At 37.5% G+C, this 26,648-nt stretch overlaps 1 protein-coding gene across 22 annotated transcripts in view; it reads left to right on the forward strand.

The window, feature by feature from the left end:
* Positions 1-26,648, forward strand: part of adgrb2 (adhesion G protein-coupled receptor B2) — a 262,967-nt gene that overhangs the window by 233,018 nt on the left and 3,301 nt on the right. For 3 of the 22 annotated variants that reach the window (XR_005233158.1, XR_005233162.1, XR_005233163.1), the window contains 8 exons: positions 471-716; positions 2,547-2,586; positions 2,992-3,006; positions 5,669-5,841; positions 6,378-7,091; positions 11,002-11,037; positions 12,865-12,978; positions 20,611-22,815. Coding sequence is in view for 10 of the 22 variants with exons in the window: in XM_037975646.1 (XP_037831574.1) it covers positions 471-716; positions 2,547-2,586; positions 2,992-3,006; positions 5,669-5,841; positions 6,378-7,091; positions 11,002-11,037; positions 12,865-12,978; positions 15,774-15,869 (1,434 nt within the window). In the remaining 12 variants the exon portion in view is untranslated. Of the gene's footprint in view, positions 1-470; positions 717-2,546; positions 2,587-2,991; positions 3,007-5,668; positions 5,842-6,377; positions 7,092-11,001; positions 11,038-12,864; positions 12,979-15,773; positions 16,691-20,610; positions 22,816-26,648 lie in introns of those variants that run through there. The other 19 variants (XR_005233164.1, XR_005233165.1, XM_017421731.3 and 16 more) reach the window with 16 other exon arrangements.

Genomic DNA, 26,648 nt, shown 5'->3' on the forward strand with positions numbered 1-26,648 from the left:
TGAAGTATTCAGTGAATAATGTTCATAAGAAGAAAATGTAATAATCTGCTTTTTTTCATTTATAAATGACCCTTTTCATGCTTCACATACACACGCAACATTTGTGTGAAACACAATACCCTTGATGACATTACCTGTGATAATTTAATGAAGCCACCACAGTTACATTAGCAACAAAATTACAGTGAACACCATTCACTCAGCTCCCCTTGCTATATGCAGAGAAAACCTTATTAGCAAGTTAAACCCTTGACATTTAAAGAGCTCATAAAGGTGTAAAACTGTCTCTGAAGCGTCTTGTTAAAACTGAATGAAAGCCAGATTTTGAAAATCATTTGGTTAGCTGAACTCTGATTAACATGCTGCTAAACAGGGTAGATATCTTTCTCTAACATTTCAATTTTCTGTTTGCTAAATATATATATATATATATATATATATATATATACTGTATATTTTTCCATCATCAGAAGTGTGCAAGTATGGGCAGCTGTGGACATCAGCACGGCTCTCGCCACAGCACACCTCTGTGCCTGTCAGGTTGTCACCCGCTGCCATCACCACCAGCGTGCCAGCAGACATGCCAGCAAGCCTGTTGCCACAGTCTACCTCGCAGCAACCGCAACTACGTGCTAAACCACAGCGAAGCACACGAGCATACGCCCATACTGAACAATACCCACAACCACGCTCATGACCACATCAGCAGCAGATCAGTACGTCAGCTGTAGACAAAAACAAAGATATTAGCAATTAGGAATAGCTAGATCTAAATGAGCAATAGATATGATGTAAAAGGTGCAATCTGTACAGTAATGTCCTGCAACAAATATCTATGAATCGTAAAAGAAAATCTTTTTGTTTTAAGATGGACATTTTAACTTGTTTTTCCTGAAAGTTAAGTGAACAATAAGCTATGTGTTTATACCACATTGTAATCAAAACAGCACATATTATGCAGAGAATATTTTTATTAGCCTGATGTAAAAAAAAAACAAAAAACAAAAACATAAATGTTAAAGTATTGCAATCATTTCTTTAGGGTTAACTTAGCATCAATGTTGTTTTACCATATTGCAGTGTCTTAGCTGAACTAATCTACTCAGCTGCTGTTATTTGATTTAACATGCAGGCACAACTTCTTAAGTCAACTTATTCTTTTGGACAAAAAAAAAAAAATGAAGTAATATATTCGGTTTTACTTTTAGTACAAATTGCACCTTTAATAGCTGCGATTTAGCTTGTGTTTTGTGGCTTGGTGAACTCATATGTATTCATTCAGTCTCTATCTGGAATGTTGAATGCTGCACTAAGCTTACTGCAGTCTAATGATGCAGTGTTATAGTATTTTCATTAGGTCTAGGCCCTAGTTGATGTTGATGACTCAAGGTTGTTTATTTTTATTTTTATTTTTTTTCTGAGTTTGGATAGAAGAAAAGTTTCTTTCCTATCTGCATTCACCAGTTTAGTAAAGACTCACAAATAGGGTTGTTGGTGATTAGCAGACTAAGAGCTTTTTTGTTCCTGTGAGACTGTTCAATCGCAAATTTATCTTATTCATTCAATTTTTCAACTCTCCCTTTCCTCTTATCTTTTGCCTCTGCTGCTTGCCCAAACTCCCTAAAATCTGTAGTTTATTATCCTAACAAAGGCTTTTGTGAGTGAATTCCACAGAGTACAGAAGGAGGCTCTATGGTGAGAAAAGAGACTGCCACGACCGAATAGCAATGAGCTTCACTTTATGAAAAGTTTATAAATAAATAAAAAATAAAAAGTGGGTGGTGGCCAGTTTGGAAACAGGACCTCTTTACACAGCTATGAGTGACCCTGATGCAGTGATTCCTAGACTTTTTGCATTCTGACCCACAAGTATAATAATAAGTTTCTAGTTGTGCCTATTCTACCTAATCAATGTAAACATTAGGCCCAGATTAACCATGTGTGTATGTGTTGTGTGTTTGAATCTTCTTTGTTTGGCAGGGTGAGTGTAACACAAAAAGCATTTGTATTTAAATCAAATGATTTAATCAAACACGGATACAGCAAAGCTTTCATTCAACTGGCACAGCAGATAATAGTTTTGATCCTCTGCAAATTTCTGTTGCCATTCTAATGACGGAGAAGTGTCTGATGAGATGGGCAGAAAGATTACATATCTCGCAAAAACTCCACAGCCTTCTGCTTGTCTCTCTTGTTCATAGGTGGATCTGCTGCTGTGGTGCAAATCAGGATCATTGTAGTCGTTTTTCATTCCACAAGCTGAAAATCTGTTGTTGTATTCAGTTGTTTTTAGATATAAAATGGCTGGGAAAAAAACAAAACAAAACAAAAAAAACTGAACATTCTTAGAATGACTTAAGGCAAGCTCTTTTTGCTCTAATTTACTGAATTGTAAGACATCGCCATGGCAACAGACTTTTTTTCTTTCTAAAAAAGTCAGAAAATTAAAGCATTTGAGATCCAATCGGTCATTGGGCTTCCGCTGCTGCTAATGCACTCACTCATTGTATTTCTTCTCTTATTCTACTATGCCTCACTTTTTTTAGACGGATTTTGAGAAGGATGTGGACTTGGCTTGTCAAACAGGTGAGTCTTTCTATCCGACTGCTTTCTAAGTTGCTCTCTTCCCTTTGTCTTCATTTTCTTTTATCTCCCTCTCCTGAACACAGGCCTAGCATTGCATTCTGTTGCATCCTTAGCTTGCTGATGAAATGACAGCCGTTGATGTGGTTCATCTCCACATAGTTGTGTTCAAATTACCATGCCTTATCAATCACACTGATTCTGCCCAATAAGTGTTCAGTGAGCATATGTTTGGATGAGACTGTGTTCAATTGTGCATGATAATAACACTTAGTGTGTTCAAACCTGTTTCACTTGTTAGTCGACAATGGTCTTGTGTGGGTACTTGACTGTGTTACGAATGTATCACAGTCTAAGTGTGTGTTGTGCTTTCATATATTAACACTTTCCCCCCCTCTACCCCTGCAGAAAGAGGACACCCATGTAAGTTTTGTGCCCAACTAACCTGCTCAACACTGCTTGATCCATCTTAGAAATCATTTATTTATATAGAAGAATCCGGATTTAGGCTAAATTAAATCTGTCCTCACTTCCTTTTTTTTAATATTGTTGCCAGGACATTTACTAAAATGCTGCACTGATATAGCAGCTGATTTTGAAAATAAGAAGTGAAAGCATGCTCCGCCCAACAATGGGCTAGTCAAGATCTCTTGAAGTGGGGTTCTGTGGAAAGGTTAGTTACAATCAATATCATACATGTTGTAGATAGCTCTTTGAACCAACTCACTTTAGTTAAATACAGTTTAGTTTTGATCAGTCTGACAAGCTAACAGCTAGTCCAGGTGGGGTACAAACAAAGTGGACTTCTGCCATCTTCTAACAACTTCAATCTTAAAATATATATATTGCAGTTTATTCAAATGCTTTGTTATTGAGTTTTACACAACTGGCAATTTCACATCACATGGTTATTCTGGCAGAAATATGATATTCCTTCTAAAAGTGTTACTAAAAGTGTAGCTGCTGTTACAAATTCTTTCACTTGCAAAAAATGAAAATAAATAAATAAAGATGTAAATATGTTAATACCCATGTAATGCAATATTGTTGGTAATGTATAGGCTTCTAAAATTGTGTTCAATTTTTTTAAGGTTAACATTTTAAGATTATATCAATCCACTTTGTTCTTGGTCCCACTGATTTAGCCCACTTAACTTGCCAGTCTGAACAAACCTAAACTTTATTCCTGTAAAGTGAGGTGGTTCAAAAAGCTATCTGCAACAGGTAAGATATTACCTGTTCATAACGTTTCAACAGAGGCCAATTAAAAATGATTTTACCTGGGTTTTTATTTATTTTTTTATTTTTTTATTTATATTTTTTGTTGTCATTGCAAAAGACTGAGCATACTTGGTCAAACTTTCTTCAAACTTGTGCTTTTTGTTGTTTTTTTTTTTCTTTCCAAGTGTGTTTCTGTTGTTAATTGTTTGATTTTATTTTTTTTTAATTCTGTATTTATATATTATTTAAACTTATTGAATTTAGACTGGATTATTATGCACAACAAATAGTCAGTCACATTTCTACAGACAGAATAAAATAAAAATGCTAGTTTTTTTTTTTTTTAATTTCCACAAAAGATTATTTAGTAGCTTATTTCCCCAAACTGATTAACATTCACAGATTTGTTTTAGACTCATTAACTTTCATATTATGCCACAAAAATAATGACAGTGTGTCACACTGAAACAAATTAAATAATGCCGGATTCCTCTATAAGCTTGTTTCTGTCTTCAAGTTTTGTTTTTTTTTTGTTCTTGTTTTTTTTTTGTCGTTTTTTGAAACAGTTTTATGATGCAGATATAAGATGGGTTTGATTTCACAAAACTTGTTTAATCTGGTGTGACTGATTCACACTGGCAGCACCGAGACATTTCTGAACTTGGCTAGACTGATTGCTGGTACTGTCAGCGACAGATCACTGCCTACGATTTTAGTCAAACAAGTAGCCTGCCATTTGGTTAAATCGATGCAGTTTGAGCTGAATTGCTCCGTGGCACGTTTTTATTATTTAGCTGGGTTTTGGGGTAACAAAGTAAATATTTGTATGCACTATATTAGTATATCTGTGTTTAATTATATCAAAATTAGCATGACTTTTAACATGAATGTAACTTATTTTATCATTCCTGATTAGTTTGTCTGCTCAACAGATGTTAGTTGTGAAAACTGTTTCCCACATCTGGAAGAAGCAGGTATTATTTTCAAGGGGACCCCCACATTTGTGTGTATTCTGACTATGTTTCCTGCTGATGGCTGTTGATATCACATACTTGTAGTTGCATTCCTAACTTTCGATGCCACCTTGCAAGTCAGATCAATGCTGCAAAACAATTCAGAGAGGCAGTTTATGGGTTGTCCCTTTAAAACCTTAAACCATCTCATCTCTGCACATAGTTTCAGCAGTAAGAAGACAGCTTTAGACCATTTTACAATAGCTGTTCTGGAATTGTATACCATCTTTAGCTGTTAGCCTGCACATTTTGCATGGAAACTAACCCAAAGCTACTTCAACTATTGTAAAATTTTCATTTGCCCACAAACAAAAATACTTTTCTAAGTTAAAGAAATGCTTGCTCACCAGCATATCTCAAGTTTTAATCCTCTTGTGGCCAATGGGTCAAATGGACACAACGTTACATGGGCTTCTCTTCTCTCTTCAGTTATGAGGGCCTCATGAGAGTTAACAAAACTTATTAGTAATGGTAATGTTGCAAGAAAAAAACAAAAACACCCATGTTGGGTACTGGAAGGCGTAAAATCCCATCTTTGTTTGAATCTTTCTCTTGGAGATGCAGTTTGACTGCCTTCTCTATCATTGATGGAAACAAATTTCAAATCAGTAATTGATTTGTACCATCTGTTAAACCCAATAATCTTGTTTTCTTATTAACAGTTGTGAAAAAATCCTCTCTACTGATTTTTATTGCAGTTTCCAAAATATATATATTTTTTCTTTTTTTCTTCCTGTAATCCCCTACCGGTAAACTCCTGATTGCTGCTACTCAATCTCTTCCTTGTCATGCCACTCTTGAACACTGCTCCTGTTTGTTCAACTTCTTGTGCCTCCCCAATCTCCCTTCAGTCATTTTCAAAGAGGTTAACACCTGTAATCCAGCCACCATCACTGGAACCCTTTCTCGAATTTCCCTGGATGACGAGGATGATCCCAAGCTTGCAGCCCATCATGAGGGAGGAGTAGGGGTCAACTTCAGCTCTCTCCCTGGTAACATCCCACCTCCAAACCTCATTGTACAGGTACATGTAGCTCATCCTTTAAATCTAATCTTTACTGACAGATTAGGTAATAATATTGTTGGAATTCTTAATTTGCCTGTCTAAAATGAGACAAAAAAAATCATAGCTAAATGCAGTACACTGCATATTAATTGAACTTAAAGCAGTAGTTTAATTGCCCAATTTAATGCCTTGTCCACACAAAAACACAGTTTTTCCAAATTGTATTTATTATTTTTGAAAATATTTTTGTAAACCCTTCACCATGTTTAGAAATGTCTTCATCCACACAAAAATGACCCGGAATACTTTAGTAGCTATGGCAAACCTGTATGTGGCGCTGTAACACTGCTACAAAACAAAAAACAAAAACAGAAAATAGGGTGTAGAGCATGCACATTTTCAAAAAAAAATATATATATATATACTTTTTTGTGGCTCTAGAACACACTGTTTCCATGTGGATGGAAGGCTGAAACAATAAAAAATCTTTTCATTAAAAAAACAAGCACATGTCAATGGCCCTTTAATGGCTTTTTTTTTTTTTTCTTTACAAGGTTCCAACTTTGGGAGGCCTCAATGAGCTCAATGAGTCACCATTGAAGAAGGAGGTAAACTTGGATCAGCAGAGACAGACGGGTCAGCAGCGCAGTACTGCTCCAATCTACCTGTGTACTGAGAGCGGCCTGGGCTGGGCTCGACCGCCCACTTCCTCCAACAACTCCCAGGATGGCAGTGCAGGAAGTGGGGGAAGTGGAGGGGGAGGAGGAAGTGGCGGAGGTGGAGAGGGAGATTACATGGTCTTACCTCGTAGGACGGTCAGTCTTAAACCTCCTGTGCCGCCCTCGCAAGGAGGAGGCCTGGGACTGGGTGGCGAGGACAAGCCTCTCAACATTGCAGTGGAGGACCCTCCTTTTCCCCCACCCCCCTCTCCTCTGACCCTACATCCAGCAGAGAGCGAGGCCTATCCAGCAGATTTTGTGCCGTCCAGTGTGGGCGACATGAACATCACCATGAACCTAAACCGCTCATATGGGACTATCAAAACCATGCCCCATGGACATGGACACTTGATGGGTCAAGGGAGCCATGTGCACTCCCACGGAGGACACATGCATTCCCACGGGCATTCATTCCACCTAAAGCCAGGCCAGAGGCCATCAGTCAGACAGATTCTGACAGGAGAAAGTACAGTGGAGAGAACCCGAACCCTGCCACGCAACCTGGGGAGCACCAATGCCAACACCAGCATCTCTGCAGGATCCCTAGAGGTGGGTAAGAGGATGTGGGGAAAGGGAAAGAAGGGTTCCAGATAGCAGCTGAGCTTTTCTCACCTTTCAGCTAAGCAGATATTTTACAGTTATGGATGTTGTGGTGTGCCTACTTAAGTGATGGTACAGTGATGGATGGAAGTGGGAAAAAAGGCACTCTGAAAATGAGATTCAATTACTTTATGTCATGCTCAGTCCATGCAAGCATTTTAAGCAGTGTAAATAACTGCAAATGACACAATTTGCATCAAATGTTCATCAGTTAAAAAAAAGTTATTACCACAAGCTGATATGAATCTTGAAAAGTAAAACTTTATCCAACTTTGTGATAATTAAGATGTTACTCTCTACACAAATACATACTAAAATTTGTTATGTTATACAGTATGCAACTTCAAGTAATGTGGGGAAAAAAATAATTTATAAAGCTGAGAGAAGCTATTTTTAAAATCTTGTTTTCATAATGTTATCCTGAGATAATAACTCATTTATTTTGTTATCTTGCAAGGACAGCGCATGTTTACTAGTTGTCTGCCACTATTTTTTAGAAAACAAACTTTTTTCTGTTAATACAAAGAGAAAAAAAACCTAATTACCACTCAGGAGGGATGGACGGGAGAGTGATTTGCATGTGAGTTCAACTTGTGATAAGTAGAGCAACTCACTACAGTTTAAAAGTGTTTGGAAAGTTTTTTTTTAACTTTTCTGTAACTCTTATGCTTTTAGATATTGAAATACAATTTGCTTGTTTATCCTTAGATAACAATAGTTAACTTGTGATTTTGAGAAAATCACTTAAAAAATAACTGCAAGTACGGCTATTTTTGTCTTCCAATGAAATTAGATTTTTTTTTTTTTACCAATTAGTGTTGCTTTGAAGCAAGACTGCAATTGTAAATTTTTCAAAGAAGACCATTTCTAAGACATCTTGTCTATCATGTACAAGAGCCATACACCCAACAGTGTGACAATACCACTCATGTGTGCCTAAGAACAAGTCTGGTGTAACAGCTGCTGTTATTTTCAGCTGAGTAGTATTTATTGCTGCTGACTGAGACAATGAGTGCTGAAATGAGTCATTCTTAAAATGACAGACGGCTTCTTATTAGTTTACCGTCTCCATGTGAGTGTGAAACTGTTTGTGTGCAAAACCCCCTTCTAACCGTACAAGGTGGCACAGCAGATGGACTGAGACTGACATGATCAGAGGCAACACCCCTGGTGAATGTCATTCAGCCCACTGTAATGTTGAGCACATACGCAACCATTGTCATACATACGTAAAGAGCAACCACATGGTAACATGTAGTCATAAACACAGAAAGCTCGGCTACCCCCTCCAATGGTATCTTGCTGACTCAGAAGGCTGATTAAAGAGATGGAAACATCGTTTTCACTGAGACCTGCAAATGCCTCATTTGGGGCTGAGGAAGAGTCATTAAAACTCATAAAGAATCACTGTCAGAAGAGGTGCGAGTGCACTCATGAATACCAAAGGAAAAAAAAACAAGAAATTTGAAAGAAACCTGCTGGATATAATTTACTGTAATTTACTGCTCTAATTCCATCCTGTTTGAATATGCTTGATTTGAAGATGGATAACAGACTGTGCCTCTCAAGATTAAATCACAGCAGTGTTTGGCTTCACAGTTTAAACACAGTGACATGTAATGGAGGAATCACACAATTGTACGTTACAGTTTCATTTCACTGTTGATTTTGTGTCAACAGCTTGCCAATTTGAACTCCAAATGGACCAATTAGAGTGTAAAAAAAGATTCAGATGCCATTTTGTCCAATCAAAATTACAGTTCAGCCATTTTAAAGCAGCCTTTTGTCAACAAGTTATAATTAATTATTGTGTTACCTATTACATGTATGCTCTTTGAATGGCCTCAGTTTGGATAAATAGCATTTATTTCTGACTAAACTGACAAACTAACAGCTAGTCCAACCAGTGCAAAGATCAAAGTGGATTGCTTCTATCCTAAAACATCATCAATCTTTAAAGTTTAACAGGGCTTTATAACAATGATATTTTATTCATCTTTTTGCCTTGATTAGTTCTTCATCACATTAATATTTGCATAGAATTCTATGGTTATTTGCAAGCACAAAATTGACAACAGCAACTAGTTGTAGCACTTTCAGATCATCCAGGAGCATGTCTGGCACTAATCCAACTTTTTTTTCTGTCAAATTAATCATGTAATGCAAAATTAATGTCAGCAGTAAGGTTCAAATAATAGAGTTTGCATAAACCTCTATGAATTTTTGAAGATTCCATTTTGATGGTGGATCCACTGCTATCATGCTAGTAATGCTAAAAATGGACCCACAGCCAAAACAAATTTTGCTATCTTAAAACAGTTCCAGTGTTCAAAGTTGTATTGAGGTTCATGAAAATTATAGTATTTAAACTTTTACAATGTTGTGGATTTGGCATTATACAGTCATTTTGACAAATACATTTGAAAATGACTTCTGTAAGTGCCCCCTGGATGCCCCAGAAGTGTTACAACTTGCTGCTGCCACTATCTGCATCTGCAAATAACTGTAGAATTCCTTGTAAATGACTATGTAATGTAAAATTGACAATGGTGTAAAGATTCATAAATTAGAGATTGCATGAACTGCATTAAAGGTTGTTTTTTTTAATTTTTTCCTAATTTCGAGTTGGTTTAAGATGGCAGCAATCACCTACATTCTTAACTAAGTTTTGATTAGCTATTTGCATGTTCTGTCAAATTTCTGAGGCTGGTCAAAGAGCTATCTACAACAGGTAAGAAAGAATGTTATTTGTTCATAATCTTTCCACAGTTGGCAATTTCAAATGCCTATCTCTTTGACATGCTGTAGTCAACAACATTTTGAAATATAAAAGTGTTTTCCTACAAGAAACTGCATCTACATGTGAACAAATGAAAAGCAAACAAAAAAAAAATCCAGGCAAAGCACAAAATGAAATAATTATGCCAGAATTTTGTATGAGTGAGTCAGTGCCTGTCTTGGTGTATCCTCACCAAAACATGCAATATACATCTCGTGTATATGCATGTTGCTTGAGTCTCATATTGTATAACTCAATCATGGAAGGGCTGTCTGTAAGGTAAGGATTTCTTCATAGGATGGGTGCAGGGGGTCGAAGTAATTGCATTTGGTTTTCTAAACTCTAATGGCTGAATGCAGAGTGTGAGTAGGACACCTCAGGGAGAGACCTCCCTCACTCTGAGTGTTTTTTAAATCCCTGTCTGCCATACCATCAGATCAGCAACTCTACCCTTTCGGAGAAATGAATACAGCTTTTAACTAACTGTGGAGGGCTGCTCCCCTCTGTGCCAAATGCAAATCTACCAGACAGCGAGAGCCAGATAGAAAGTAAAGCGATGGAATGCAATTCAATGCAAAGTGAGGGCCAGATGAGTTGGAAATGTCTGCAGCTGTTAAATTGTCAGCTTGTGTGCCACTTGCTAAAGCTGTGGAGGTACTTAGAATGAGAGCAGTAGGTTCCAAACAAGATCAGGGAATGAAAACCATCTCTTATATGCTTTTTTGCAGCTTTCTCTTAAGCAGATTGCCTCCTACAAATTCTTGAAAAATAGCAAAAGGAAAGATTTGCCACAATTTTAGTAAATGTATTGAAATTACATGAGCCGAGAAACTATTATCTCATTGTAATTCTGGGTTATTTCACTTTGCTAATCTCATTCCGTTGAAATAATTTGCTTCTTGCCTTGACATTTCTAATATCTGTATCATGTTGGGCAGCTCGTACATATTAGTGCTGCTCTTTTCACTGAACAATGGCACTGAGAGGTCCACGGAAAAGATTAAGATTGCGAAAGTTCAATAGGGGTCAAGGGGTGGTCATTGACGCTGTCTTCTCTCCCCCTGCCCCCTCCTCTTCCAGAGGAAAAGAGTACGGTACTCTGAGCTGGACTTCGAGGTAAGCTGTCGGACCTCATCCCTTGTCATCAGCCTGTCTCTGCTTTCTTGTGCTTCTGCCAGGACATAAGTAACACATAGAGGAGCAAAAGGCACTGCTTAACCCCCTCCTTTGTACATGTCTCCCCTGCACTTAGAGATACAAATCCTTACAGAGCTGTTCTATGCTGTTTCTCCAACAATGGCCTCAAACTGTCTAGTATAAAGAACAAACTTATGTGTAAAAAAGAAAGAATAAAAATTCTACTGACATGCACAATCCAATCAGAAAAGTGTCACATCTTAGGGGGTCCTGGTTGAAGAAACAGCAAAGTAGAGTGCTTCATGTGTCTGGTTGAAATCTGGTGACTGAGTTCTGGGTCAGAACATACAGTTTGCGACCTCAGTTGATTTTGCAGGTTGGAACAAGATTGTCGACAATCTGTGATAGAGTGTTTGTGTCAGAATGACCCAGCTGTCTTGTGAATCTCCAGTCTCTAGCAAACATCCCTTACACTAAAACAACTAAAAGCACTGTTGATGCTGCTTTTTTTTTTTTTTTAAACTACATGTCTTTTTTTTACTGCTATGAAGACTGGACATTCACTTCCCATCATGTAGACAAGTCCTTAATACAAAGGGTATGAGTGATAGTCCACTAACAAGGATAACTGCAGATGCTTTTAACCATATGAAAAACGTTCTGGAGAGTCGTCTGTGGTGTTAATTATCGAAGTAGTAGAACCTTTTTTTAAAATGTCAAAGAAACCCTACAACCATTGTGTTTACACTTCAGTTTGGGTTACCTGCAAAAAAAATGCATTTTAAAACAATGTTACTACTGTAGTTAGTTAAATTAAGATTTGCTGTCCTCTGACTGCATTTCTTTTTCATAAATCTGGAAGTGCTTGATCCAGCGTTAGCACATCAACAATGTGTGTGAACTTACTAAACTTTTACTTTTGCCTATCCCCTTCTGTATATTCAGTTTACCTTTTTTATTTTCAAAAACCAAAAATTACAAAGACACTTAACAAGGAGGTAGTGACTTTTTTTTAAAGGAGCAAAGATGAGAGTGCTCCGTCTGAAGTAATTGGAGCTGGTGCTAAGCTCTAGTAGTGGTGGTGATTAAGTGGGTGGGTGGGAGTGCTTGCATCTTGCCCCTGTGTCCCTTTTAAACTCAAAAACTGCTTTGACAATTAGCCAATACCTAGCAGCTAAAGCACTGCCCATTAACACACACTGACAAATGTACTGTGAGGAAACTGCAGATCTGGAATTATATGTCTTTGACACAAAACCTAAACATATATATAGTTCTGTTTTTTTACCAAACATAATAGGATGTGTTTCTATCAAATAATTTCTTTTTTATATATTTTTTAATTATTATTTGTTTGCTTGTTTCTTTTTTTTGTACTACTTTGTTGGCCGGTTAAACTGATGCACATTTACAGATTTCCATTGAGTTTGACAAATCCTGGAAATAACAAATCCCTTTTTTAGCAGGTGCCAATCTGTATTAAAGGCATTTTTGTCAGTAATTGTAACCAAATTTTCATTTAAAAGACTCTTCTGCATCAAGCCAATTGCCAAATTCTAAAAGACTGAGGAAGTGGGTAATAGATGAGCATGAGTCGGGAATCGATTGATCTGTCTGCTTCCCTCTCTAACCCCCCTTCATGGCTGGCATTGCTGCAGTCCCTCAGCCTTTTACTCATTCTCCTGTCTCTCCACTACATTAACCCCTGTCATACAACCTCCATTCTTTATTTTCTTTTTCTTTTTACTTTTTGTTTGTTTCTATTCATTTTTGCTGTCCCTTCCTGTTTTTTTTTTTCCTTTCCAGAAAGTGATGCACACTCGCAAAAGACATTCTGAATTGTACCATGAGCTCAACCACTCGTCCAAGTTCCACACCATAGACAGGTATAACAGGGACCCCGCCATGTCCACATTCAAGGTAAGATCATTGTCCAGAGGCGGGATGGAAAACCCACATGCACCTCCTCTGCCCCCCTTGCACTTTGTCACTATCCACAAACCCCACTGCTTACATGCACAGAACTCATAGTGTAGAGCAAAATAATAATGGGAAATATTATCAGTGACACTGCAGTTTTTTAGACCATGATAGTCATAAATATTCTAAGCAAATCTTTCAATCATTTACAAACATGATGTTCATTGGAATGCAGTTGTATTCATCGTGTTTTCTTTTCTCTTTTTTTTCCCTCCCATTTAAATGGCTGCCTAAGATATCTGCAAACATTTTAAATTCCTTTGATAGAGTAGATAAAGTAATGTTAACACTGCGTACACTTTCAGTGCCGTTTGATTAATTCACTCCTGTTCTAATTATCACAACCGTGAAGAATCGAACAATAACTACCTCATAAATATTTCTTTAGAGGCACATTCTGCTCCATCTTTCACAGTGTAAATTAATTTTATACCTGATCTAATTGGCCTGAACTTAATTTATTTTCACAATGTGCTCGGTGCCTTATTAAATACCTATCAAAAAAAAAAAAAAAAAAAAAAAGTTGATCACGTGAGTGGTTAGTGAGGGAATAATCAATCAAAGCTGGTTAATGAAATCTGAATTTGGTAATTTAAGACTGGTGAATCCATTTGTCACTCTTATAAAGCCACTTTACCGTTGTGAAAAAAGTAACACTTTTATGCCTATACACACAAGTCCTTTTTCAGTCTCTTTGTCAACCTTTCTGTCTTTCTATGTCATTATCTTTGTTCTGTCTTTTACTGTTCTTATCAGTGTGTGTGTGTGTGCCTGCATGGGTGGTTAGTTGGGTGTGCGAGGGTGGTGGGCACGTATGCGCACAAGACACTGAAACATCTTTGAATCATTAATACCCCATTAGAAGCAGACGTAACAGTCCCAGCTCACTCTGCGCTGACCTTCAGAGGGCTACTTTCATTAAGTTTTAAACACACACTCAGACTGCACTCATCTGCCGAGCTGTAGCGCACACAGTCGTGATAAGTTAGCCAGCCCCAATAGGATAGGTGTACTTTCTCCTGACATCGGCCGCATGCTGGTTCACATCTAATTTACACTGCCAGGAAAGGAGCAGAGGCTAGTCTGACATCTTTCGTATTCCCTGTATAGCTACATACTGTATACACACACACATATATAAGTATGATTCTCTTCCTCTGTGCTCTGTTCTTTCCCATTACTTTCTAAATGTCTTGAGCATGTTTTGCTGAAGTGTTGGACGACTCTCCGAACATGCCAATTAAATATTTTATAAAAGAAAAAGACAGAAAAATACACAAGTATGGTTCTTAAAACTTGTGCAGCTGAATGCTAATGTGGATCAGAGAGAGGCTAGGTGTATTTTGAGATAATGCTCAAATAATAATAATAATAATAAAGAAAGAAAGAAAGAAAGAAAATAAAGAACCACAAGCCAGTCACAAATATTAATTAGATTGCGTTGAAACTAACAGACAATTTGGAGCACATATTCCCTTTCGGTTACTGACGTAAGCAGATCTGAAGTTGCGAAAAAGAAAGGGGCTGCTTGGGTCTGGCTTACTCTTTAAAATCCATTATGTTAAAAATAAGTAGGCAGCTCACTTAAGTGTGAATAATTACATGGATAATGCTATCAGTGTCAGGCCTTTGACAAGTCCCAGCTTGAGTTCAGCTCTGCTGTTGTCAACATCTCACTTTGAGAGTCACCCACAGACATGGGCACGCTGACTATACAGTAATTATGTAGATAAGAGCAGTGTGTGTGTGTGTATGTGCATATTCAAATACTCACATATTATGGTGCCCCATGTGTGTGGCCGAATGCCTCTATGTGTGGCTGGGGACTTGCATGTTTCCTTTTGTTCTTTTTTTTTTAATTCCTGTGTGTTGATTTTCCATTCGACTGTGTTGCACACCCTGTGTTCAGAGCATACAGTATAAACTCTGTATAGAAAATAATAATGGCATGAGTAAAATGAGAATCATTTCAGATTATAACATCATTTTTACTGTGTATAACACACAATCTCAGTAATTTTCACATATACTTTATGAGTGATTTAACAACCAGAATCACTGCATTTCATACTTTTCCATGTTTTACCGTGGAAACTAAAACCTAATTTAAAGAGATAGTTCAGATCTTTAGAAGTTGGGTTCTGTGGAAAGGTTATGAACAATGAATAACTTACCATTCAAAAAGCTATGTATAACAGGTAGGAATAGCCTGTTGGGGGACATAAAATGTATTTCTGAAATGTTTTACCAGCTAACTACTAGGTAAAGCAGAGCCAAGACAATAATTGATTGTCACCATCTTAAAACAAGGAAAAATAAATAAATAAAATAAAAAACTCTAGTTCACCAAACTGAGGTAGTTCAAACAGGTTTCTACAACACGCGAGATGGTAATTCTTTATAACCTTTTCACAAAAAAAAAGATCTCAACTAATATTATAATGTCTTGAAGCTAGTATATTGACTTGGTCATACAAAGACAGCCTTTATTGTGAAACTCAACATTTTATCATTGGTGGCTGTCCAGATCCCTGCCAAACCAATGACAGAAAAAAAGCATACCCCTAAACTGCCTAATAATAAACAATGTAAGTTAAACCACACCTTAAAAAGACATTAACCATTTGACTTATAAAAGTGTTTAATTTTAAAAGTACCTAATAAATAATTTGTCCTAAAAATCTTAAACTTTAATAACCCTGCTAACCAACATGGCTGGTGTTCATCCATCACAGGTGCCCCCTCCCCCACCACCGAGGCACAACACAGAGCCATCGCTATCACGCAGACCATCTCTTGTTTACAAAGAAAGTCAACGTAAGCCATACTAAAATCAGCATAAACTTCATGAAGTAGAGCCCTGCTAGCTTAAACTAAATGTAGGCTTAAACTGAACAGTAGGTATCTCATAGTTTGTCACTGTTTGTTGTGTAGTTGTGTATTCATCCAAAAAAAAAAAAATAAAAATGCAGCATTTCACATGCAACTGACTCTTGGTTGCAAACTTTCTCTGGCAATAATCGTTCAGTCATAGCTTAGAAACTGTGACTAGGCCTGTCAAGCTCTGGATTTTTCCAATAATGAGATTTGGCCAGTGTGGCTGCAACTCTGCATTTTTAGTAGTTAAAATGTGGTTTACTGTTAAAAGCTTTACCAAAGCCAAAAGCTCTCAAGCAAAAAAAAAAAAAAAAAGTTTAGTTTGTGGGGTCAAGACATTACATTGAAGGAACTGATCCTGGTTATGTTGGTTACGGTATCCATTTGAATAAATTATGATAAGACTTGTGTCCATATGTTGTTTTTCTCCACTCTAGCAGATCATATGGAAACATTTTATCATGACCCACTGGCAATTGGTGTGTGATGAAAATGTGTATACAGCAGTACTTGTGTGGAACAGTTTTTTCAAAACCTAAATATAAGTTATGCATTTGTTTATTGTTACAAACCACTTATGATTCACTTTGTTTCCAGAATGTATAATTTATGTGAAAAATAACCGCAAAAGGTAAAAAAGAATGGATTTGAGTTAAACAATGTTTGTGACCACACGTGTGAAGTGGCATCTGCCCTGCTTTTGATACTTGTTTGGTTGTGGCCATTTTTGTCTCAGGACATGCTTCTCATTGTGATTAACTGAAAAAAAAAAAAACCCAATAATAATAAAATGCTGTTCAACTTGCTATCTTTAGCCTTAGTTTTTACAGCATTTGTAAAATGTTTAAATAACTTTAAATCCTTAAGTGATCAGCTCAAGATTTGAGGGTCTTTAAAGGACTTATGGATCTAACAGCAAGTAAATTACTATTAACTTTCAGGTTGGAAAATCAACAGTTGCTGTCTAGAGACAACACTCTGATTAATTGTTCTGTCTAAAATCAATAACCAGTTTCTAAAACACAAAATAATTTTAAAACAAAATGTCCATGATTGCTGCAATAAATTGTATCTGTATGTTGTGACAGCAGAAAGATTGACAGGCCTAGCTACAGTATCAAAGAGAAATGGTATATTCACTCTAGTATGAGCAGTTTGTGTCAAAGTAAACACATGGAAACTTCCTATTTCAGGATTACATTGCTTGCAACAACTGTAGGACAAACAGTGACAGACAATCAGTATATTTTATGTAGTTGCTCGTCTATTACTGTTCCATGGTGCCTCATCGTAAATTGACTGCATTTTGACTGTGATATTAGGAGTTCTGGTGTGATGGTGTACTAGTTCAGCTCATCATAGTGAAACCCCATTGTGCTTTAGCATTCAGGTGTTGAATGCTCGTTCCCATTCCTTTATCAGCCCCTGTGCAAGTCCAGATGGAAACAGGCAACATAAAACTAATACAACAGGATAGATGGAGCTATACAGTGGTCTGATTCAGGACTGGATTGTTTTTGCTTGTTTGTTTGTTTGTTTGTTTGTTTGTTTTGTTTTGTTTTTATGTATTTGTAGGATATTTTTTGTGTAACTTTTATATAGTCACTGTATTAGTTTCAGTGGCCAACCTAAACCTAAAGGTCTAAACACCATAATCAAGTGATAAATCCGTTCAAAGACAATGACCCATTCACAAACCAATTTATAACCACCTCATAAACCATAATATTCTGCTCATTAACTTGCCCATTGAGGGAAAAAAATAAAAAGAGTTTGACAATTAGTACTTAATATGGGTGCTAATGGGGACAAAAAGGATTAAAAGGTACCGGATCAGAAGAGACCTGATCCATTTACTTTGGAAAGTTAACATCATTGTGTCAGATGTATTAAGCAGATGAGTGGATGTCAGAAAGTTTCTGAGACTGGGGAATTTACTTCTCATCTTATCTTCACATCTTTTACATGTTTCTATGTTCAAGTATTGTAGACTTACACTGGTCCTGGGCATTAAATATACATCTACAAATAGCATCCATAACCTTCAAACCTTTATCTTTTGCTTTTCCCCTCATTTCTGGGTCCGACCCTCTTCTTTTGAGTTCCTGTGAACTTGATGGTACACGTTGAGTATTTATGCCAGTATTTACCACTCCAACTGCCAGAAGCTCTGGCATGATAAATGGGTGTTATGCCTCATAGACAGAAATGATGGGCGAATGCATAAGTGGAAGGAAGGGTTACTCAGAGTACATGACAAGAGTCGGTGCTCTGCGTTTAAAATGACCTTGTCTGTCTGGACTGAAACTAACAGAGATATTCTTGATTGATTTTTTTTTTTTTTTCCAAAAACAAAATATAAATACTACCTTGTGGGTAACAGTTGTTAGTGGCAGACTGTGACATGAATGTTTTCTGAATGATACAATACTACATTATCATTTAGTTAAACTAGCTTCCACTACCAAATGTTTCATCACTGACCCCAAAACAACAGCTGCTGACCTGGACTCAAGTGTTTTTTGACATAAATGTAATGTCTGCTCCCATTTTCGAGGCCTCTCTGCACTGATAACACTCTGTTGAAGTGGACAGAGTGGGCTTCACATTAATGCTAATGGTAACAGCAAATTCAAATCGCGCTCTGTTTTAAGTACAGTGGCTGCTCTGGCAGGGGTTGGACTGAGCAGATGGACTGAGTCCATTTTTTTTTTTTTTTTTGGTATTCTGTAATGGAGAAACAATACAAATGGAGTCACTGAGGTTACCAAAAGCCAGCGAGGATGCAATATGTATATAACAGTGTGTATTAACATTAGCGTCAGTACTTATGTTGAACATTTAGAGCAGCATCTTGGCCTCCGTTGCCGTGGAATTAGCCTGCTGTTTTTCTATCCTTTCCACCGAGTTCAGAAGGTCAGAGCACAAATTTGCATGCAGTGCCCAATGATGCAGTGTTGTGCCTCGCTGTGTGTGGGATGGAGGGTGGGTGTGTGAGTGTTAGAAAGAGTTAGCACTGTGTAATGGCTTGGCTGATGTAATTTTTAGCTCACAAATAGGAATGTATCTTTATCCTATTTTAAACTCTTGATTAAATGATGCATAAACCAGTTTGCATCTTCAGATGAAAGCAAAGGAAGCTGTATGGAAGAAGATAGATAGAAATGAAACATTTGTTGTGATTTTTGTCAATGCTAAATGATCTTAGCAGGGACACTGAACAAATTTGCAATGAGAGATTTATTTTTGCAATTCATTCAGCCAATTGACTGCAGGCCTGTTTGTGGAAAAATATGATACATTTTGTATTTATTAGTTTACATTTACAAGTATGTTATGAAATTTTCTTGTAGGATTCTTCATTAGCCGTCTAGATTTAGCAGACGTGACACCGGTTCTTTATGAATCCATAGGAAACATTAGTAGCTGATATTGATATTCCAGCAAGGTTTCCAAGATATTGTTAGGAAATAATGTACATGCTTGGAGGATGTCTCATGTAAAATGAAGATGTATTATTTTAAATGACAAAGACACATTTTTTATTGTTTCAGTGAGGGCAATTTGCCTACGCTTACAAAGCCCGCAGGTCTAGTCAATTTGCTAGCATTAAGCTGAGGGGGTTTCAATTTCACATACCAGCAATAAGGCAAGTCCAGCCCTCTCCTCCCACTTCATATCTCATTCTCCTTTCTATTTGTCTTCACAGCTTGACATTTTCTGTCTCGCTGTCTCCCTCATTTACCAATTTCTCCTCCTAAGCTCAGCCCTTAGTAGCATGTTTCAGGCATTAATTGAATAATTAATTCCTCTCATTAGCTTGTTTTTTTTATTATTTCTTTGCCCCCTTCTCCAAATATAGACTCATCAGCTGTTTTCATTCCTCTATTCAAATCGCCCATGAAAAGCAAGGGCCGTCAGAGTGTAGCTTTAGCTCTGTCGGTGATTCCTAATGAGAGGACGGCGGACGAGGCGGAACCAGTCTAACGCTGGCTTTGTGCACCAACAGGCACAATACTAATTTAGCTCATTTAGTGTCCTTGGGCCAATTAAAAGGAGGTGAAAAGGTTTGAATCACCGTCTGGAACTGTTTTTTTTGTTTAGGGGAACTGGTCTTGAATTGCACATGCCCAGACAGCGGTAACCCAAGCCTGTGTGATTGATTGCTCGTTTGTTTGCAATATTTTGCACTAATTACATTTATACATCCTACATTCACCCAAATTTGGCTCCTTTGAAGAGGTTTATTGCTTTTGACACAGATTCCTTTCAAGCTAACGGGGTAATCAATGCTAAACGCTGCCATGCAAGGTCTTGTTTTTTCATGCTTCCTAATGAATTATGCCATTACTGAATATAGATTGCATTGTTAGTTTTAGTACATAACAATATAAACACACAGAAACCATGAAGTACAGTAGTTTACGGTTACTGAATCAAGGACCCCACCTGACTGCTAAAACATGAACACAATGTCCTGGCATCCACTCAGTCTTCTCTCACATCTTTGATGTTACTTCCATTTTCTTCATTTTTGTTTGACTTGGATGTCACAATCAGTGGACATTTTTATTTGCTTCACAGCTGCATTTTATTGATTTCTTCTTTTTTTTTTTCTTTTTTATTTTGTTTGTTTTGTTTCATGTGCTTTGTTTGCTGACTGGTCCTTTGTGTTGCATGCTTGTCATGTCCCAGTTTGATCGTAGCCACACAGTCAGCAGAACCATGGGCATCCGAGTCAACAAAGGTAAAGTTAACCCACTTACCTGCATCCACTTCTTCAACCCTCATCATTTCCTAAAGCCACATTCCTTACACACATCCAGGCAAGTTTTTGTTTTTTTTAATTTAACAGTTTTTGGGTTTTTTTTTTTGTTGTTGTTTTTTTTGTTTTACTTTCATAGTCATTGCGCTATGACCCAAATGTTTAAACAGCTATCTTAAAAAGAGTAATGTTCAAATTTACTCTCACTGGCCACTTTAAAAGGTACACCTTGCTAGTACTAAGTTGGATGCAGATTTGCCAGCTGCACATCCATGATCCAAATCTTCTGTTTCACCACATCCCAAAGGTGCTTGATTGACTTAAGTACAGGCCATTGAAGTCTAATGATTTGAGACTCATCAGATCAGGCAGTGGGTTTTTTTCAATCTCTTATTGTCCAACTTTGGTAAGCCTGTGCAAATTTTAGCCTCAGTGTCCTGACAGAAGTAGCACCCCATGTGGTCTTTTGGTGTTGTAGCCCATCTGTTTTGCTGTGCATTCAGAGATGGTATTCTGCATACCTTGTTTAGAACAAGTGGTCATTTGGGCTACTTTTCCCTTTCTGTCATGTTGAACAAGTCAGCTGATTTCATTCTGACCTCTAACATACTTTTTTTCCACACAACTGCTGCTCACTGTATTTTATTTATTTATTTTTTTTTGAAAGTTGTCTGTAAACCCTAGAGATGGTCGTGTGTGAAGATCCCAGTAGGTTATCAGTTTCTGAAATGCTAAGACCAGCCCATCTGGAACCAACAACTATGCCACATCTCCATTTTAATGCTTGCTTTGAACTTCAGCAAGTCATCTTCATCATATCTCGACACCTAAATGCATTGAGCTGCTGGTGATTTGTTAAAAAGCAATTGAACAGGTGTACCTAATAAAGTGGCTAGTGAGTGTGTGTGCTATGTTTTACTGATAAATTAAAAGTGGACATCATTTTACATAAATCTTTGAGGTTTCAAAAACTTTTTCTTTTCAGTAACGTAAAAATCTTCTAAGCACTACAATCAATATGTTCGAAATTAACCACAGCTGGGAATCAATCTGGAGCTAGTCCTGAGGGAGACTGGGATTTAGAGAGTACAAATAGCTGTATGATGATCCTCTTTCGCTAGTCAACACAGCCACAGAAATAACTCCAACACCAAACACTATTAGACTTGTTTTCTTTTTTTTTCTTCTTCTTTTCTTTTCACTCATTTTTTGCACTGGTGTTGCTTCCTTGGGTTGTCTACTGGGAAACACCTGCTACTTCACAACAGCTGTGCAGGTTGCAAGCCAAATAAACACAACAACCAACCACAGAGAAGCAAGCCACTGCAAGATAACTACAGACAAGACTGCAGAGGAACAGCAGGAAAAGTGAAAGGTTGAACATACAAAGTCAGCAGGGTCTCTTTATAGCTTAGCCTTAACTGTTTTATGTCTTATTGTTACACTTCCAGTGAAAAATCAATAGTGTAGGTGGTGCAGATAGCATTTTGTGCACTAACAACCTTTTATTATTAATATTAGAAAGCAAGGGCTTCAAAACCTCTATCACTATGCAGTAGATTTATCATTAGGACTTTTACAGATAATATCAAAGGACTTTACACCTTTACATCATCCATTCTTTTATCCCTTTTGTAGTGGCTGTAGATGTCATAAGTAGAGAAAAACATGTATGGTAGAATATTTCCGTATTTCAAACTGCTCTCACATCCACAGCTTCCTCTGAGCTTTGACAGGTCTGAAAGTTGCAAATAGAGCTGGCTTCAACACATCTCAAGCATGTTTTATAGTAATCACTGTCTGCACTGCTTTAGTTCATGTTAGCCTGTTCTGTGAGTGTGTTCACGTGTGAGGAGCACCGAGCCGATGGAAACAGAGAGAGATGGAAGGGGTAAGGTGTGACCACAAAGCAACAGCTGCCTGTTCACCCAATGAAGGTGTTGGAACACGACTGTTGTTTCAAGGCAGAGTTGTCAGTGACTATGATACCCCACCCCATCACCCCTACCTCCCCTTCTTCTCTTTCTTCCTCTTTGCCCTCACCCCCTCTTTGTTCTCTTCCTTTCATTTCATCACCACAGAGGGAAAAGAGATGGAGCATTTCGTCTACCGGAGGTGAAAAGAACTCCTTGAGTGTAAGTAGAGGGGTTTTTGGCCGAGAGAGGGGGTGGGAAGGCAGAGATGGCAAAAGCGAACAGATATACATGCAGTAGCAGCACAATCGCGTCAGCCATAGCCTCCCAGGGATAAAGTTGGGCTTAACTGCAGCATTACCCACACGCCTGCATTACAAAATGTTCCTTCGCCAGCATTTAGCATGCAAATTGGCTCCCAGATTATGCCTTTTGTATTCATTTTACAAACTGTCAGGCTGTGATGCGGGGAGAATGATAATAAGGCAGATATTGCCCCCTAGCGCTACGCTGACAATCATCACACACTCAAAAGAAGGGTGAGGGTTGGGGGGGAGGGGATGTTATGTGCTAAGCCGCAGATCAATGAGTTCTGTGTGTGTGTGTGTGTGTGTGTGTGCTAGATGAGGAGATAGACTGGGGCAAAGGGTGTAAATAACTCAAAACAAGTTACATGTGAGTATTTTTGAGTTGCTGCACTGAGGCAAAGGGAGGTATTATGAAAAATGAATGTCGAGAAAACAAAATGATAAGAGCTGCAGAAAGTTAGCAATTGATGAAATTGAAAAGCTGATGGAGTTGTGCCCTCTGCTTGCATAGATTGCATATGTGCAAACAGGCTTAAACAGACAGCTTACAAATTAAAACAACTAAAAAATAAAATAAAAAAAGCATGCAGATTCTGACTCCAATCTCATCACATCCTACTGTTTGGTCTGCAGGTCTTATGTACTTTGAAGCACACTATGTTGACACAGATTGAACAGATTAGCAGTTGCTTAAGCACTTTGATTGTTACAAAACTCTGCTTAACGAAGACAGCAATCAGTGTCTCACACTTCTGGAATGATTGCTGCCTCAATTGGAGGAGTTTAAAGCATCTTGGACTTTTTTTGTTTGTTTGTTTGTTTGTTTGTTTTGTTTTTTTAAGTGATGGCAGGATGGAGCAAGAGATGGACCTGACAGATCAGGGCTGTGCCTGCAGTATGTTGCTTTGATTTCTAAATGAGGATTTACTGGTCCATCTACATTCCAACAATCACCTACGGTCATGAGCTATTAACGCTCCAGCATACTCCATAAGATGTCAAAAAGTCGGTTCGCGGTCACATGGTTGTGAGACATTTGTTTTGATACACACCTTTCATAGTCCACGAGACACTCAGATCAGAACTCCCAGGAATCTCCTTCCTCCTCTGACAGCGTTAAAATTGGTTTCTTCCCGCCACCTTCTAAAGTCTTCTGTCTTTGTACAGATTTTTGCTTTCCTTGCCCCAACCAGACTTTTTTATCAAACCAACCGAGGCAGTACAAACTGTTTGGAATTTGCAAATTTGAAGGTGTGCAATAATGAGCAAACAAAGGGTAAGTGCCTCTATGTGGCCTGGCCACCACAGCCACAAAGAACTGCCTGTGTCTCCGTGTGGTCTTTTTACATTCATAGGTTATATGTTTTGCTGAAACAGTTGTAAAGACTGCTGTATTTTCTAACAGCCTCGGCTAGCTGCTTCTGAGCGGAGCAGCAGAAGCAAAATGATTCCATTAAAGCTTACTGGCTTTTCCGCACAAACACACCCACGACAACTTTTAACCAATTACGGACACCTTGGCGCAAACCCTTGTGCAAAATAGTTTGACCAGGGCCTTGTGTTGTGAAGTTGTGGACAAAGCTGCTATGCAAACAAATTAAAGAAATTTTCATCACACATCACACAATTAGATCTGAATTCATGACTACTTATGGAATATGCAAACAGCTTTAGTCATAACTTACCTTTGGATAATTGGGTGGAAATAAATAAATGTCCAATATGACTTCCTACTTTTCTGCAGAAGGGCAGATTTGCCAAATCAACACAAACAAGGAGAACCAATTCTTGAAGTTTTTTTTTTTTTTTTTTTTTTTCCATTTTTTTCTGCTAACAACTTTCAACAACAGGTATACATTCATTCACAAAACATTATGTAGGACCATTGCAGAGCAAATGGATAAAATGGACTCTGACTATTCTGTTTCACTTTTTGTGTATTTTGTTTAATCTTTTACATATATATATATTTTTTTTTTTTTTCACATCACTTGCAGATGTTGACTGAGTTCTTTTGAAGTCTGTCAGACTACCCTGCGCTGTCTCTAAAGAGACCTGTAAAAGCATAAATATATGATCAGATGAGAACTGGATTAAAGGATATAGTGAGAAATCTTGTGACTTTTTATCTTTAAGGGACTTTTTTGTCAGGTTCTCTTTATTTCAAGGTTCATAGTAAATCAGCACCGGGTTCTTCTCAGTCATCACTTGTATCCTGTAAGAATACATTTTCAGGGCATTAAAGTTGAAATGGTAGCAAGTGGTTTAACACATTTCAAAGTCACTTCAGACTGGTATTTCTTTTTTGTCACCTGTTTGTAGATTCTCTAAGCTCAGTCCTGTAAGGCACTGATACATTTTGTGAACATTTATCTTCTAAATCTTAGTAAGGTATGTATATATATATTTTTATAAAGTCCAAAAAACTCAAACATCTGGGTTCTTTGTGGGTTTATTTTAAAGTCGCTATGTTGGTTTTTGTCATTTTTGTCTTTGTATGCTTTTCTCTGTCAAGAATCATCGGGGGTAATGATCCTTGTGTCTGTCCCCACTTGTGTTCATGAAATCACACTATGAAATCTCATAGTGAAAACAAGACTAATTTGAATAATGGCCCTTATCTGATGTATAATGCCACCCGTAATTTTGTTTTGGCTAATCCCCCGAAATGGATTGTGTTCTACATGCACCACTGGCTCATTTGCAGACCACATGCTGTATTCAAAGACCCTAGCCTTGAAGGTTGGCATGCTTTTATCAGTTAGTTTGATTTTCTAAATGTGGAAGATGAGAGAGAAGGAAGGACACTCTTACAAATAAAAGAACATAATGTCTTTTGCAAAGAAGAAACAAGCACGTGTCTTGATCTATTAAATGTATTTACTGGGTTTCTTTTCTTTTCTGTGAGCAAGGTTAAAGAACCTCTAAAAAGCATTTACAAGTGGTTGGCTTCTTTGCATGCACATTGACATTAGCAAAAAAATTAGAAACAGACTGTGTGATCAAACACTGTTTCTGTCAGTGCATTCAGTAACAAATTCATTTACTGGCTTTAAAAAATAGGTTTGATGAAGCACTTTTTAAAATACAAAGCACAGCTTTGTTGTGCCCCAAAATTACAAGAAAAGTGATCATTAGGAAATTGGACAGGTTTAACAATCTTGGTAAAACCAGAAAGATAATGATGATGATGATGATGATGATGATGATGATGATGATGATGATGATGATGATGATGATGATCTACTTCAAAACTGTGGTTGCACCACTATGGTCAGTAGAGAAGATAAAAAAATAAAGTAAGAAAATCATGTTTTGAATTATAACAGACATTTGACAATGTAAACTGACTATTAAAAGACCCTATTGTACAACATGACACCTTCCATAAACAAGTTCCTTCTGGCTTTAGTTCCAAACAATGAGAGAGGGCGAGGACACTTGGTACATTAGTAGAATATGTCTATGTTTTGTACACACTGGATAGTCTGTGAAACAGACTTACAGAAACAAGTATTTAGGTTATAGATTATATTTATCACAAGTATGATATAGGGAAAGCTATATAAAAAAATGTTGAACACTCAAGGAAGTGTTTTGCTCCAACATGGGCCTCTTGGTCTATGAGTTGGATAAAATATGAAAACATGAATTTAGCAATTCTTTTTAAAATTTAGTCCTTGACTGGGTTAACCAAACAACTGTCTGCCATGTCGGTTGTTTCAGCTTTTATTTCACAATAAATGC

This window comes from Kryptolebias marmoratus, linkage group LG5 (assembly GCF_001649575.2).
Source record: "Kryptolebias marmoratus isolate JLee-2015 linkage group LG5, ASM164957v2, whole genome shotgun sequence".
Classification (NCBI taxonomy): domain Eukaryota; kingdom Metazoa; phylum Chordata; class Actinopteri; order Cyprinodontiformes; family Rivulidae; genus Kryptolebias; species Kryptolebias marmoratus.